We start from the raw sequence: 16,177 nt of genomic DNA, 5'->3' as shown, positions 1-16,177 counted from the left end.
TAGAATTGAATGAATCTGTTGTGGACGCTCGCCGCCGCGCGCCGCGTGCTTCCAGCCCACGGCCTTATTTTCTGGCATACCTAAAAGTAGCTTGAAGCTGCCATCTGAAATTAAATACTTTAACCGACTACAACGAAGTGAAATGAGTGATGAAGCGCTAGTGGCCTAGCGGTAAGAGCGTGCGACTTGCAATCCGAAGGTCGCGGGTTCAAACCCCGGCTCGTACCAATGAGTTTTTCGGAACTTATGTACGAAATATCATTTGATATTTACCAGTCGCTTTTCGGTGAAAGACAACATCGTGAGTAAACCGGACTAATCCCAACAAGGCCCAGTTTCACCCTCTGGGTTGGAAGGTCAGATGGCAGTTGCTTTCGTAAAAACTAGTGCCTACGCCAAATCTTGGGATTAGTTGTCAAGCGGACCCCAGGGTCCCATGAGCCGTGGCAATACGCCGGGACAACGCTAGGAAGAAGAACGAAGTGAAATGAGTAATGGTTTTCTAAAGTTGAAACTAATTCTAGTTATAATTAACGCAGTTTTAGCGGAAACTGCAAGTTTATAATTAGAAATTAGCTCCGTCAAACGGTTTTTACTGTTTTTAGTTGGTTCATGGAAAATTACAGTTTTGTGTGGTTGGAGTTTTAATTAAATTTCACTATCTTTGTGGAAATGTTGAAGTTCGCTTTTTTGTTGGTTATGTAGTTATTAACCCCCCACGCTAAAAGTGTGGTGTTCTATGTTTGACGCCAATGTATGTCTGTGACATCGTAGCTCTCTAACGGATGGACCGATTTCGATGCGGTTTTTTTACGTGAAAGCGAGTTTCCTTGCGGTGGTTCTTAGCTATGATTCATAGAAATCGGTCCAGCAGTTCGAAGAGTATCAGCTATTTTCATGTAAGGCATTTTTGGCATAAAATGGATTTTGTTTGCATATCGGAGACCGAGCAAAGTGCAGAAGATTGAGTAGGAAAGCGGACCTTGGCACTAGGCCGGGAGAAATCTAGGTTGAAGAAGATAGCGTAGGTAGGTTTTTTTTTTAATTTTTTAATTTCATTCATTGCTATGTTCTATGAGATTTGACTTACACACACATAATAAAGAATTTGACACAATTCTAGGGCTTGCAGGTAAAACCTATGCTGGCGCCATCTGTTAAGTACTTCAAGCGGCCAACCCCATTCTGGTGCTTGTATATAAGGCCAAAGATGATTTTGTTTAAAATAAAACCAGAAACCTTACCTGTTGATTACTATTAGGTATACCTTCGGTCCACATAACATTGTAGTAAATTCGAAGCCATTAGAATGCAGTCAAAAAAGACCACACGCTAATAAATACCATGGAGCGTGATGTGGGCAATAAAATAAATTAGGCGGCGGTGGCGATACTAGGTAATAATACTTCGATTACAAATACTAGGTAAAATACTACCAGTAATAATACTATGTAGAAATACACAAATACCATGGAGCGTGATGTTGGCAATAAAATAAATTAGGCTGCGGTGCGAAACACACATATCCGTTTTCTACCATTTCGGCCGGAATGAACTGGAGAAGGGAGGTATAAATACTTGTAGGTAAGAATACTCGGTAGTAATACACAGAAGCTTGACAATGAATTCCTCATCAATCCTTTTTGATCAGTTGAGTAATTTGTTGAAATATACTCGTACTTAAATTTCTCTTAAAAAAAAAAAAAACTTTAAAAAAATTTAATGAATCTAGCAACTAATGTGGATTATTTTCTCTTCGACATAATATAATTAAAATAAAATTTTCAATTTATTGGACCTTTCAAACGAGAAAATTGCTTTTTTCAATCATTTATTTCAGACATAATAAGCCTAATAATAAATATATTACTAATACAATAAAATTAATTTTAATACGCTAATGTTAGTAAAAGACGCATTCACATAAAAATAAAAATACAAAAATTATATAACATGAAGAAGACTACTCACATTCCAAAAACTCCCACTGCATGTGCAGGACCAGGAGCATCCAGTGGTGCTGGAACGGGCAGTCTAACCTCTCGGCCAGCACACGTAGCAGTCTGTTGGAGATTTTATTACAAATTACTTTTTTAAATATAATTTTATTAATTTACACTTTGCATCTAAATATATTAAAAAGTTTATCGTTTTTAATGTTTAATGTCATTCTGCATTTACACCCGTTTAACACATTTACACGTGTGAACCATCATTTGAACCTGTTACTTTAGGTATAGGGTAACTGTAAGAAATCCCTCTTAGGGATAAGTTCGCCTTTGTACTCCACAATTATGTTCTATCTAATATAACCAATATTTCTTTTTTTTCGTACTAAAAAGTATTTACATAATACTCGATCTAAAACACAAGTATTTTTCCCTGTTCCGTCTCCCCGGACCCGCTCCTAATTATACGAGCGCCTACAATTTGTAGACAATTACATATTATTTGATATAATTTCGTTCAAGATTTCTGTTTTATGTTTTTCGGAGAGCTAATGGGGTGGAGGTTTTGACTCTTTCAAGGATTTTTTTAGTTATGATTCACTTTAGTGTAACTTTGTACACAGCTATAGTAGCCACAATTTAATATATAAAAACAAAATAGAACATGTAACACTTTAATTTATATTTTTATTTGTTGTAATGTATAAATGTAATTATTACACAAATTAACTAACAGCCTGATTCGAACTTTAAGATACGTCAAAAATGCCCTAAAGATGCGATATGGATTGGATATGTCAGTGACGTTTTTGTTTGAAGAAACGTCACTTTTGACACTGACATATTATCATCGTATCATCGTACGTTTTTACGTAAAACGTTTAATAGTATTTATTGTAGATACTCACAGATTCACATGAAATTTACAGAAATACATTAGGGTTATTAAGTATCTGTAATAATTTATAAGGTAATTTAATTTAATTTAATTTAATGTAATCTAATCTAATACTAACATAATGATATAATTTAAAACTAACATTCTATGGATTTTTAAACAAATCTGAAATAAATGATTTTTTATTTTTTATTTATTTATAAGTTCAATTTATTTCAATAATAATATAATATAATTTTTTAAAGTAAGTTAATCTAACACTGTATGGACCAAGGTCTGAAATAATTATTTTTTTATTAACTAAAACCATTTACTCACCCGTTAATGGTGAGGTCATACTAAAAAACCGTTATCTATGGGACAATGGGATAAACCGCAAAATTACGAAAAAAAATTGGCTAATTCGTACATTTTGGCTGGTCTAACAACTTTCCATGGAAGAGTAATTTTTTTTCGCGATTTAGGGAATGGCCCCATAATAAAAGTTGCTCAGTATAACCTAATTATTAACGGGTTTGGGTAAATGGTTTTAGTTAATAAACATAGTTTGTTCGTAATGTTAAAAAAGTTGAAAGTTCAAGGTTTTTTCGGCTCATTAGCGATGAAACTACTCACAGACGAAGTAACGTCTTAGCTGAAGTCTAATATAACTAGACCCCTGGATTTTTTTGTAAAAAAAACTATCCGGCAGAAAGCACGTAACATGCATATAGCTTTTGGGATTATAAGAATAAATAGAAGTAGAAACACGCCGAAAAGTTATTGTTCCCCCCTCCACTTTTATATACCCATTTTCAGTTTTTATAAATTTTCGTGAAAACTGAAAGCTACAATAAAAATGTCCAGGTGAAGTTTATTCTCCATAAAATTCTCTACAATATTGTCTTCGGAAGTATATTGTTAGGACTTATACTTGTTAAATTATATTTGTGCTTAGTCCGAGGTAGTTATTACATGTAGTATCCTGATTCCAGCGTCTAACGTCGCGATTTCAGAGCCTAAAAAAAAAATAACCCTACCTGGCAACACTATGGTCACCATACTTCATTTTTCTGTTTTCGCGCGATAAACTAACGTTTCGCGTCCCATTAAAATAAATAGTTTTATGTATGGTATTACATAAAAGATTTCATAATTTGTCTGAAAAAGATGCTTAAAAGAGCTAGTGAAGGTGAGGAACACGATGCACGAAGATTGCGGAAGATACGGAAGATGGAAAAGAAGATACAGAGATACAAAGAAGCCTTGACTGGTAAGCTTTCATCAAACATTGAATTTAGACTTGTTATACTAATTTTTTTCCACACGTAGCTGGTTATTTTGAGTGCTTTGTACCTCAGCACAGTAAAATGTCGTTGTGATATTATGAATATGCGTAAAATTATTCATAACCTATAGCGGGTTGCTCGAGTTTCGGAACCCGTTTCTCTCGTTGAGAGAAGCTATCTGGTCTTTTACCCCCATTTTCCGTTGGAAAAAGGGGAAGATCTCGTTGAGATATTATAGGACCTTAAGAAAATGACAATATTTTACATGACCTCATGCCGGGTTCTTTCGAATTTCGAAAATCCGATGTCCCCGTTGGGTGAAATGAACTCAGAAGATAACATCTAAGCATACCCCCAGACTCCGTTGGATCAAGGGGAGGATCTCGTTGAGATAGTATGCCTATTTTAAAGAGAGGTGTGATATGGGCCCATATTTTTAGTTCTTACTCAATTCACTAGGCAAGTGGCTCTGAAATATGGGTATATACCTAAATACTTACCATAAGCGTGTGACTGAAATCTAACATATCATGAAAAAATTTCAGCCACTGATCCAGAAACGTTATCAATTTTGGAACAAGATAGTGTGGATGAAAATTTCAATAAGTCAGAAGAAGTTAATGCTCATAGTGACAAACCAGAAGACACCCAAGAACACAGTCAAGAACATGAAGAAGAGGAAGTTGACATTGAGACAGAGGAAGACCTGCCTCAAGACATACTAGCTGCCCTCGGAGAAGGAGGACAAGATGACAATGCCAACTATGGAGCTGAAATAAAACCAGAGATTGTTAAGATAATCAATACTATACTAACAGATGGAATGAATAAAGAAATGCATGAATCCTTATCAAAAACTAAGATCCCAAGAAACATCAAACTGTTAGATGCCCCAAGACTAAATACAGAATTTGCAGGTTTACTCAACAACTCCATGACTAATAGAGACAACTTACTGAAGGATAGGCAGCAAGACCTGGGCAGAGCAATTGCTTTAATTACTGAAACAATTAATGATCTAACCAAGAAAGATTTTGACAAATTGCAGGCAATAAAGTCCCTGAGTGACAGCATAAGATTACTCAGTAACCTGCATTACAATTACACTCAAATTCGCAGAAAGATGATTGCACCATTTATGGATAAGTCATTGACACAAAACCTAAGTGAAAACAAGAGGTCTGAGTTTTTATATTCTAAACTAGAGGAATCAGTAAAAACGTCTTCTGCAATGAAACGCACAATCAACATTCTAAAACCCAAAAACACACCAAAAAACTATCAGAATCCCAGGCGGCAAACCGCCCCAAACCAGTACACGCTCAGAACAAACAACATAAATTACAAACCAAGACCATACCAAAGCAATCAGACTTCAAACTACAAGCCTCAGCGCAGCCATCAACGTCCACCTCAACAAGTGAGGTCAACCCGCCGACCAACAACATCCCATCATCGAGGAGGTCGTGCGAGGTACCCATAAAGGTAAATTTTCCTGCGTGCCTCAAACATTTTTATACTTGTTGGACATTTTTGACAAACGATGAAACAATCCTAAATTGGATAAAGGGATATTCCATTCCTTTTGATAGTGAACCAAGTCAACATAATGTTCCTCTTAATAATACATTTAATGCCTCTGAGAGAAAGATTATTACAATGGAAATACATAAACTTATTGTAATGGGGGCTATAACCCAATGTCAACCAAGCAAAGATCAATTTTTGTCTAGTATTTTTACTATCCCTAAAAAAGATGGGTCTCACAGATTTATTCTCAATTTAAAGTGTTTAAACAATTTTATTATAACAAAACATTTCAAGCTGGAAGATGTTAGGACACTATGTAAACTAGTTACAACAGATGATTACATGTGCACTGTTGATTTAAAACACGCATATTATTTGGTGCCTATAAATGAATCGCATAAGAAATATTTAAGATTTACATTCAATAAGAAAATATATGAATTTAACTGTATGCCATTCGGTTTGTCTACGGCTCCTCTAGTTTTTACTAAACTTTTAAAACCAGCTATTGAAACACTAAGAGAACAGGGTATTAGGATTATTATCTATCTTGATGACATAATTTGTCTTGGGAGTACTTACAAGGAATGTCTAAATAACACCCAAACAACATGTAATTTATTACAATGTTTAGGTTTCATAATTAATGAGGAAAAGAGCTCTATAACTCCATCCCAAGTGAAGGAGTATTTAGGCTTTACGATTAATCCAAGAAACATGACTTTAAGCCCTACACTAAAGAAACGTAATAATTTATACTCCCTAATTAAAAACTTCCTTAAAATTAAATCATGCAGTATTAGAGAATTTGCAAAATTACTAGGAAATTTAGTATCAGTCTGCATAGCAATTCCCTATGGGTTTGTATACACAAAAAAGTTAGAAAGAGAAAGGTTTTTAGCTCTAGAATGCCATAATGATAATTTTGAAGGAATTATGATCATGAATAAACCAATCAAAACAGACTTAATGTGGTGGAAAGAGAACATTCTAGTAAAGAGTAGTCACATTAAGCAATATAACTTCTCTCTAGAAATATTCTCAGATGCTTCACTTATGGGATGGGGTGCATTTTGCAATGGCCAGAGTGCACAAGGCAATTGGTCTGAATGGGAGCGCAATCAACACATTAACTATTTAGAACTTTTAGCAGCTTTCTTTGCCCTAAGATGCTTCGCAGACAAATATAATGACTGTGAAGTACTTCTCAGGATAGACAACACAACCGCCATAGCATATATTAACCGTATGGGTGGGGTGCAATACCCGTTACTAAATGATATTACTAGACAAATATGGAGGTGGTGTGAAGCGAGGAATCTGTGGATTTTCGCATCTTACATAAAATCAAAAGAAAATGTTGAGGCTGATTTTCAGTCTCGCAACTTTAATGTAGATACAGAGTGGGAACTTGCAGAGGATATTTTTAATATTATTGTTAATAAATTCGGTGCCCCCGACTTAGACCTGTTTGCGTCACGAATTAATCATAAATGTGACAAATATATATCATGGCACAGGGATCCTTTCGCCTGGAACATTGACGCTTTCACAGTCAAATGGAACTCTACCTTTTTCTATGCTTTCCCCCCTTTTGGTATTCTACTAAAAGTTCTTCACAAGATTAAATCAGAAAAGGCCACAGGCATTTTAGTATTTCCTTTGTGGCCTTCTCAAGTTTGGTATCCACTGTTAAAATCTATGGTAATATCAGATATACTAACATTTGGACCATCTGAAGATCTCCTCATGTCTCCTTTCAGAACTCCACACCCACTTCAGACTCAACTTATCCTGGCGGCGTGCAAATTATCAGGGAAGCGTTTAAAAGAAGATTAATTGCAGAACGTTCAGTTGACATTATGATTGCTTCATTATCTAAGAACTCCATTAAACAATATAATAGTTGTTTACGCCAGTGGTGGCTTTACAGTAAACGTAATAATATAGATACTTTCAGTGCATCAGTCCCTATCATAATATCATACTTAACAAACTGCTTCGAGAATGGCCTATCTTATCAATCACTTAATTGCTATCGCTCAGCGTTATCCCTTATAATTGGCAGCCATATAGGCACGGATGAGAGAATTAAGCGCTTATTCAAAGGATTTTATAAGTTGCGCCCTATGAAACCTAAGTATAACGATACCTGGAACCCAGACACAGTATTAACATTCTTAGAAAATCTATATCCCTTAGAATCTTTACAACTAGAGTTACTTACAAAGAAACTAGCAATGTTACTGATTTTGTCAACAGGCCAAAGAGTACAGACTCTCTTTTATATTAAAATTAATAATATTAAGTACTCTCCAGACGGTATCACAATACTAATTACAAACCTTTTGAAGACCTCTGGGCCCAGACGTCCTCCAACAATACTTAGCATACCATATTTAAGTAATAAACCTGAGATATGTCCGGCTAAGACTTTAACTAGATATCTAGAAACTACTCAAAATTTCCGACAAGAAAATAGCTCCCTCAAAAACCTTTTCCTTACTTTTAAAAGCCCTATCAGAGAAGCTTCCACTCAGACTATTAGTAGATGGCTTAAACAAATTATGAAGGATAGTGGAGTGGATATATCTAGATTTTCAGCTCACTCCACTAGACATGCGTCTTCCTCTAGAGCACACAGAGAAGGTCTTACTGTAGACAGCATAATGAAGGCTGTAGGTTGGTCATCAAGGTCGCACATATTTGCCCGACATTATAATAGACCACTAACTAATATGGTTAATGACCAAGTTCAATTTGCCCGGGCAGTGCTTGGAGATTAAAAAGTTATTGTTTTTAGTATAGTTACTTTAAGGGTCAAGGCCTGAGTTAAGTTTCATTTTAATTCTTTAGTTTAAACTGTATGTTTTGTACTAAGACAGTACAAACGCATTGTTATTGTTGATTAACTTTTAAGAAAATAATTAAGAAGCTTATGATAATTACACTATAAGACTGTTACCCAACGATTAAGTTTATTTAAAATTTAAACTTTATATTTATTCTAATTTGTTCTCATTCTAACTGTTAAGAATACAATAAGTACCTAAGGTACAAAATGTGACATTAGTAAGTCTCTATTTTCCATTAAAACATCTTAAAGTAAATAAATAATGCTTATTATTTTCTCTGAACATCTACATGTAATAACTACCTCGGACTAAGCACAAATATAATTACAGGATTAAACGAACTTACCTGAAGTGAAGTTCTATCCTGATTATATGTAGTGCTTAGTCCGAGGTAGGAAGTTCCCTTCCCTCCCAAGATTAATAGTACCCTCTTAATCTCTTACCCTCTTAATTAGCTCTGAACTTAATGAAGTATGGTGACCATAGTGTTGCCAGGTAGGGTTATTTTTTTTTTAGGCTCTGAAATCGCGACGTTAGACGCTGGAATCAGGATACTACATGTAATAACTACCTCGGACTAAGCACTACATATAATCAGGATAGAACTTCACTTCAGGTAAGTTCGTTTAATCCTGTAATTATGCTTAATTTCTCCTTATAATATTTGCGATATTGAAAATTAGTATGAAAAAAAAAACGTCAATAATTTGTATCGAAAAAGGACAAAAACTCATGGACCACCTAAACCTAAAAGCTATATGTATGCCAAGTTTCGTGCTTTCTGCCGGATGGGACCATACCTCCATACTAAATAGCTATGGAGCCGGACTACTATGTTAACGGCACCAATCATGGAACATTTATGAGAAAATTTGGAGTATTTTTGATATTTCACCGACACCTGTAAAATTTCTACCGCTTTACGCTTTAAAAGTTGAATGTCCAAGTCCTTTATGTTTTATATGTATTTAATGAAAGCTGCTGCAATTGGTTTCAATATTTTAATTAACCAATTAAAACTGTGGTTTTTTGCTCCAGTCATGGGATGTATGGCGCCATTCGTTTTGAAAATGAAAAATTAGACTTAAGCAGCTATTTGGCTCTTGTTTATGGTAAAATGTTGCCAGCGATTAAATACTGATTTGTCTATACCATCTCATTACTAGTGCCTGTTCCATTATAGGGGTGTTTACTATAGGGGGAAACCATATTCTGCTTTTTATTTGAACAATAACTGCATGTACTGAACTTGTAGTAAAATTAACGATAAAACGGATCCATAATTTGTAAAGTGCACTCTACTTCGTATGCGGGGTAATATTGAATAATGCAATTATCTACTAAACCAGAAGCAATTTCTACTGTAGCAACAGCAGAAAATATTTTTGTCTATACCATCTCATTACTAGTGCCTGTTCCATTATAGGGGTGTTTACTATAGGGGGAAACCATATTCTGCTTTTTATTTGAACAATAACTGCATGTACTGAACTTGTAGTAAAATTAACGATAAAACGGATCCATAATTTGTAAAGTGCACTCTACTTCGTATGCGGGGTAATATTGAATAATGCAATTATCTACTAAACCAGAAGCAATTTCTACTGTAGCAACAGCAGAAAATATTTTTGTCTATACCATCTCATTACTAGTGCCTGTTCCATTATAGGGGTGTTTACTATAGGGGGAAACCATATTCTGCTTTTTATTTGAACAATAACTGCATGTACTGAACTTGTAGTAAAATTAACGATAAAACGGATCCATAATTTGTAAAGTGCACTCTACTTCGTATGCCGGGTAATATTGAATAATGCAATTATCTACTAAACCAGAAGCAATTTCTACTGTAGCAACAGCAGAAAATATTTTTGTCTATACCATCTCATTACTAGTGCCTGTTCCATTATAGGGGTGTTTACCATTAGGGGGAAACCATATTCTGCTTTTTATTTGAAGAATAACTGCATGTACTGAACTTGTAGTAAAATTAACGATAAAACGGATCCATAATTTGTAAAGTGCACTCTACTTCGTATGCGGGGTAATATTGAATAATGCAATTATCTACTAAACTAGAAGCAATTTCTACTGTAGCAACAGCAGAAAAATATGAAAAAATCGTGAAATAAAAGCTTAATAAATACTTTCAATGATAACTATAACCAATATACCAATCCACCCGTTTTTGAGTTATTGCAAACAATCTTCTCTTCGTAGTAAAAGGACGTGCAAAGCGCTGCGAAGGTACTCCTTTCGTCCCTTATGCTTGTAATGTACATGGTACTTAATAACACAGCTCTAAAAAAAAACATTATTTTTTTGTTGCCCTGGATATCTGTGCGAATTTACATTTTTTTTTATACTACGTCGGTGGCAAACAAGCATACGGCCTGCCTGATGTTAAGCAGTCTCCGTAGCCTATGTACACCTGCAACTCCAGAGGAGTTACATGCGCGTTGCCGACCCTAACCCCACCCCCTTCGTTGAGCTCTGGCAACCTTACTCACCGGCAGGAAGACAACACTATGAGTAGGGTCAAGTGTTATTTGGCTGCGGTTTTCTGTAAGGTGGAGGTACTTTCCCCAGTTGGGCTCTGCTCTAGATCTGGAATGACATCTGCTGTGCTGTGCCCTACCACACAAGGCGAGATGACATTCACATTGCCCATACCTCTCTTTTGGACGTAGTTTAAGGACATCCCCGGGACCGGGTCCGGGTACATGTTTTCAAGTGCACAGTTTACAGATATATTCACAAAATTTATGAATGTGCTCTAGTTTTTATGATACGATCTTTTTCAATATAAAATGAACATATGGAGTTAAAAAAAGTAAAGCAAATCTTCCAAAATCATTGATAGTTTCATAAATTGTGAGCATAAATACATCGGAAATCAATCTTATACCAGAGGCAACAAAACCACTGTTCACCAGTGTAATAGCCCCCGTTTGGCCTGTTGACCTGTGTGACAGAATGGTAACTACGAAACCTTACACTGAGCATTGCCTATTTTTTGCAAATAAAAAAAATATCTGAATAAAAAATCCATGTATTGTAAATGGAGACCAATCTTAAATTGCTTCTACATCGCCGCTGTATTATGTGTATTGCTGCTTTAACTTCGCCGTAATGCGATTTAGATGACGCTGAGAACTAAATTATAAAAAGACAAAATTTATATATCACTTTAAAGGCGGTTATCGCCTTTTGGATATGAAATGTCTAGAACAAAGTTGAGTGGACAATTTTGTGGTACAAATGAGTTCACACGTTTAGTTGATGAACGGACAGTTACAGAAACCAAAGAATATTCATTTGTGCGAGAGCAAAGTTTGTTTTTGCTGCGAGTGAAAGATTCTTTAGACCAGCATTTCCTAAACTATGGGTAAAGTGCTGGTAGCTTAGCGGTAAGAGCGTGCTTCTTGCAATCCGGAGGTCGCCGGCTCGTACCAATGAGTTTTTCGGAACTTATGTACGAAATATCATTTGATATTTACCAGCCGCTTTTCGGTGAAGGAAAACATCGTGAAGAAACCGGACTAATCCCAACAAGGCCTAGTTTACCCTCTGGTTTGGAATGTCAGAGGGCAGTCGCTTTCGTAAAAACTAGTGCCTACGCCAAATCTTGGGATTAGTTGTCAAGCGGACCCCAGGCTCCCATGAGCCGTGGCAAAATACCGGGACAACGCGAGGAAGAAGAAGAGCAAAGTTCGTGTTTGCTGTGAACAAAAGATTCTTTGGAACGGCACCCATCGGGGGGTCGCGAGACTCGCGAGTGAATGTTTAGTGGGCCCTGAAACTACCATGGAATCTGAGCATGCCCGATATTTTATGCCCTCTTTTTAGGGCCGAATTAGGCAGTTTTTTTAGGTGGGTCGGAGTCCAGTTTACTTTGGGAACCACTGCTTTAGAAGAGTTTAGAGTTTTTATGGGCCACTGACAGTCTGCCGGACGGTACCGGCCTGTCAGTTGTTCGGAACTGACAACTTTTTGTTCTAACTGACAGGCCGATAGGCCAGCGGACTGATAATCAGTTCGTTAGTTTATGATGTGATATTTTTTCCACAGAAACGTCACATGCAGGGATCGGAAACCGGTATTTTTTGTATGGGAACGAAGACGGTATTTTTTCGTTCTTTGTTAATTACTTCATTTCTAATTAGGCAATCTAATAATACGAAGTCGTTATCTGAAAACACAACTGAGTCCTACATTTAGAGTATAAAATAAACCGAAATATATGGTTATTTCGATGTTTTTGCAAAAAACCGGTTCCGATCCCTGGTCACATGCACAGGTGTAAGTTATCAAATTCGGAATATGCAGAAAAGGTTGAAGGAGTCGTCTATAGGCTACGGTGACTGCTTACCATCAGGCGGGCCGTATGCTTGTTTGCCACCGACGTGGTATAAAAAAGTTGACATTTAGAGTAATGATTGTCACGAAATTAAATCCGCATCGTCTTTTCGTACAAAAAAAAAGAAATATTGAAACCGGAAATCTGCCGCTGGACATGAATATTTATTGTCTACGTAATCAAAAAAATATTTAGAAAAAGATCATAATTGGTATCATAACAATGGTATGTTATTTAGCTATAGTCTGGTATTTTTTTTTCATTCCCCTAGCTATACCTATTCGCAAATTCCCAGGTAATTCCGCTTAGCTGTGGGCTGTAGATGGAACTTGGCTCGAGTCACACAGTCACCAAAAATGAGATGCCATAAAGCGGAATTTCCTGGGAATTTGCGAATACGTATGGCCAGGGGAATGAGATTTTTTGTAGAATGACCCCAGAATCGACAAATAGGTATGAAAAATGTAGGCACCAAGGTTCGATCTCCCATAGAACTTCGCAGCTTTTTCTAGTGACAAATTGGTTTGCTAAGACTATATTTATTTTTATTAATCTAAATCGCGACATAAAGTCGACAATAGACATTTTAAAAAGAAATAAAAACGTTACTAATCTACGTTCCCTCTAAATTGTCGATAACATAAAACACAAAGCGACCATAAACCAAATTACCGCCATCATTAACTCGACCGTTCCAAATTTAAATTTAGAACTACCGTCTATAAATTAAGTTCTCAAACACTTAAGGGCCTACTAAAGCCGTGAATACCGGTTCGTAAGCCACGCCCGATAGCTTCCTCACTCCCCGCTAGCACGCACACATGGAAGCGCTCCGCGGAGTCCGCGGCGCACGTGAAGGTGAAAGCTCCATCTAGCGTTACAAAAGTTAACTACGATTATACGCGGTCGGCCAGAAACTTAATTCTTAGAAAATAAAAAAGATGGCGTTATTACTTGCTACTAGAAAATAAAAAATTATATTGTTGTAAATTGTAATAAATCTGAGACTACAATATAGCCAATTTTTATTGTTGATTTTTGGAAGATGTCAATAGTATAGATAATTGTAGGTATAACACTACCTATCTTTTTAAATTCGGTATCTTACATTGTTAGTTATCATATTTTATTTAGTAATATATTGTTGAGGCAGGAAATACAGGGTGCCGTTTTCCGACGACCAATTTTTCGGATGATGGTGAATCACAGTTGTCACCTACATATAAAAAAGAAAAAAGTAAGTATATGGTAACAACGAAAACTACAAAAAAAGTGAAACTTTTAAACAATTACTCAAACAATCAGGGTGATTCTTAAATTGTGTCCAGAAAAATATTTTTCACATATTGTTACGTATAAAAAGCATTTTTTGATGCATATGGTCAAGCTTAATACCCTCAGGAAAGGTAAATAAAATGAGTACATAATCACGGTTGTCACAAAGTGTCCCTCAGCCGTGACGTTTCGGCATTTTGGCGGCCAACTCCACTATTTTGAATTATACAATATTTTTAATATAGCCTAAGTTACTCCCATGACTACGACACATCGAATGACAGCTCATACGTTGAAATTCGTCAAACTAACGCTGTAGAGCGTGACAAAGAATCGGATACACATCATACATCCACATACACGCGGAAACCATTTTTCTGCTTCGGCAGTTGGGCAATAATAACAAATGAACGTAGCTAATAAAATCCATTTCTAAAGAGTGAATATGCCTCTAAATTAATCAAACGAATTGAGAATGTCACGACCACGTATCTATATGACACGAACGTGGATTCAATAGTCCGTGGCGGGGAGAGAATTTTGAGGCCACTGTCGTGACAATTTGAAACATGTTCGGTATTACCTAAAAATTACCTTTGACTTTGCAAATATTAAATAATTAGCTCAATCTCGAATGTATTAGGTATATCTTATGTTACAAACAATAACGTGAAATGAGCACTGACTTTTAAAAACTCAAACATGGCGGTGACGCGTTAAGGTTGACCTTTTTTTTTAATTAACACAAAAAAATAATTTTCGACAACATTTCTCCCTTCAGCCATTTGCAAATCTGACACCAACACAGTATTGCTGTTCTAAAAAAAAAAGCGTTAAAAAGGCTGCCAGACGTAAAGGTAACTTTCTACCGAGTACTGCATGTTTATGTTACCACGCGCGGCGGTGACACGAAAACTGATAACAAGATGTATGTTATTAAAATTGTTATAAAGTCGTTATATATCCATACAATTTTTAAACCGTATTGTGGAATAGGTGTAAGTGTTAACATTTGATATAAAATTCTTCCAAAAACACTTTCAAAGAAAAATAAAATATCATAAAATCCGAGGAAGTCACACTACACGTTCCGTGACATTTAGAACTTCTTAATATGTTTCTAATAAATGCTCTTAGGATATTAGGTTGACATAAAACTAGAGGTAAATTACTAAGGATATTGATATTTAGTTTACTTATTTTCTTAAAAATATATGCTATTCTTACAGGTAACACAAAATTGACGTATGTATTTATGATTGTTATTTTGACTGTTTTTAATTTAAGTTAATTTGTATTGTATTTTCGTTTGTTTGTGATGTAATTATGGGTCTTTCACCTGAAATAAACGATTTCATAATATCGTTCCCGTGGCTTTGGTTCACTGTGATTTTCATTCCCGTGTGTTTTGATATAAAATGTATTCTTCATGGGCATGTACAATGTAAAATCATATGTCAAGTAAATGATTATTTACTTTCATGGATTAAGTAAAAATTATCGTAATCATAACAGTCGATCAAAGACATACTTATTTCTTTTCCCCTGGTTCTCATTCAATGCCTTTGGACTGGGGTTTCAACTAAAATCAACGTTTGGTACTTCGTTCTATAGATCTTAAAAATAACATTAAGTTGCTTAGAGCGTTCTATGATTCAGTGTATTATTTTGGAAGTAATTGTTCCGAAATTCATTGTCATTATGTCATTCCTTGTCATTCCCTTATCGGTTTTTTTCATTCCCTCGTCGCTTTTACATTCTTTTTATCGATTTTATTATTCCCCTGATAGGTAAGAAATTGACCAAAATGTATGCCTATTCGATTGATGGGCTTATATTGAAATTATATTTAATAATCTGATTTCAAAGAACGACCCTTCAATGCCCGCCATAAGCTAATTGGTTGGCTAATGGTTTCAAGAGCATGGACAAATAAAGTATTGACTAACATTATCAACACAGAATCGCGTTCCTCTGAAATGAAAAGTTTGATCGGGATATCCAAAATTGCACAACGCCGTCTATTAGGAACTACTTTAATT

General features: G+C 35.7%; 2 protein-coding genes across 2 annotated transcripts in view; both read left to right on the top strand.

The window, feature by feature from the left end:
* LOC133533081 (uncharacterized) overlaps nt 1–16,177 on the top strand; it is a 333,016-nt gene that overhangs the window by 40,131 nt on the left and 276,708 nt on the right. The gene's annotated exons all lie outside the window — the stretch shown is intronic.
* LOC133532902 (uncharacterized) lies at nt 3,767–7,546 on the top strand. Its single transcript, XM_061871762.1, has 3 exons — nt 3,767–4,099; nt 4,661–5,600; nt 7,409–7,546. The coding sequence occupies exons 1-2, from the start codon at nt 3,997–3,999 to the stop codon at nt 5,596–5,598; spliced, it is 1,041 nt and encodes a 346-aa protein (XP_061727746.1). The 5' UTR covers nt 3,767–3,996; the 3' UTR covers nt 5,599–5,600; nt 7,409–7,546.

This window comes from Cydia pomonella, chromosome 28 (assembly GCF_033807575.1).
Source record: "Cydia pomonella isolate Wapato2018A chromosome 28, ilCydPomo1, whole genome shotgun sequence".
Lineage (NCBI taxonomy): Eukaryota > Metazoa > Arthropoda > Insecta > Lepidoptera > Tortricidae > Cydia > Cydia pomonella.
Note: the sequence above shows the minus strand (reverse complement) of the source record. Positions and strands in the feature narration are given on the sequence as shown.

Coding starts and splice junctions, on each gene's coding strand:
- LOC133532902 (XM_061871762.1), top strand. CDS start 3,997: ATGCTTAAAAGAGCTAGTGAAGGTGAGGAACACGATGCACGAAGATTG. Junction 4,100..4,660: donor ATACAAAGAAGCCTTGACTG/GTAAGCTTTCAT, acceptor AAAAAATTTCAG/CCACTGATCCAGAAACGTTA.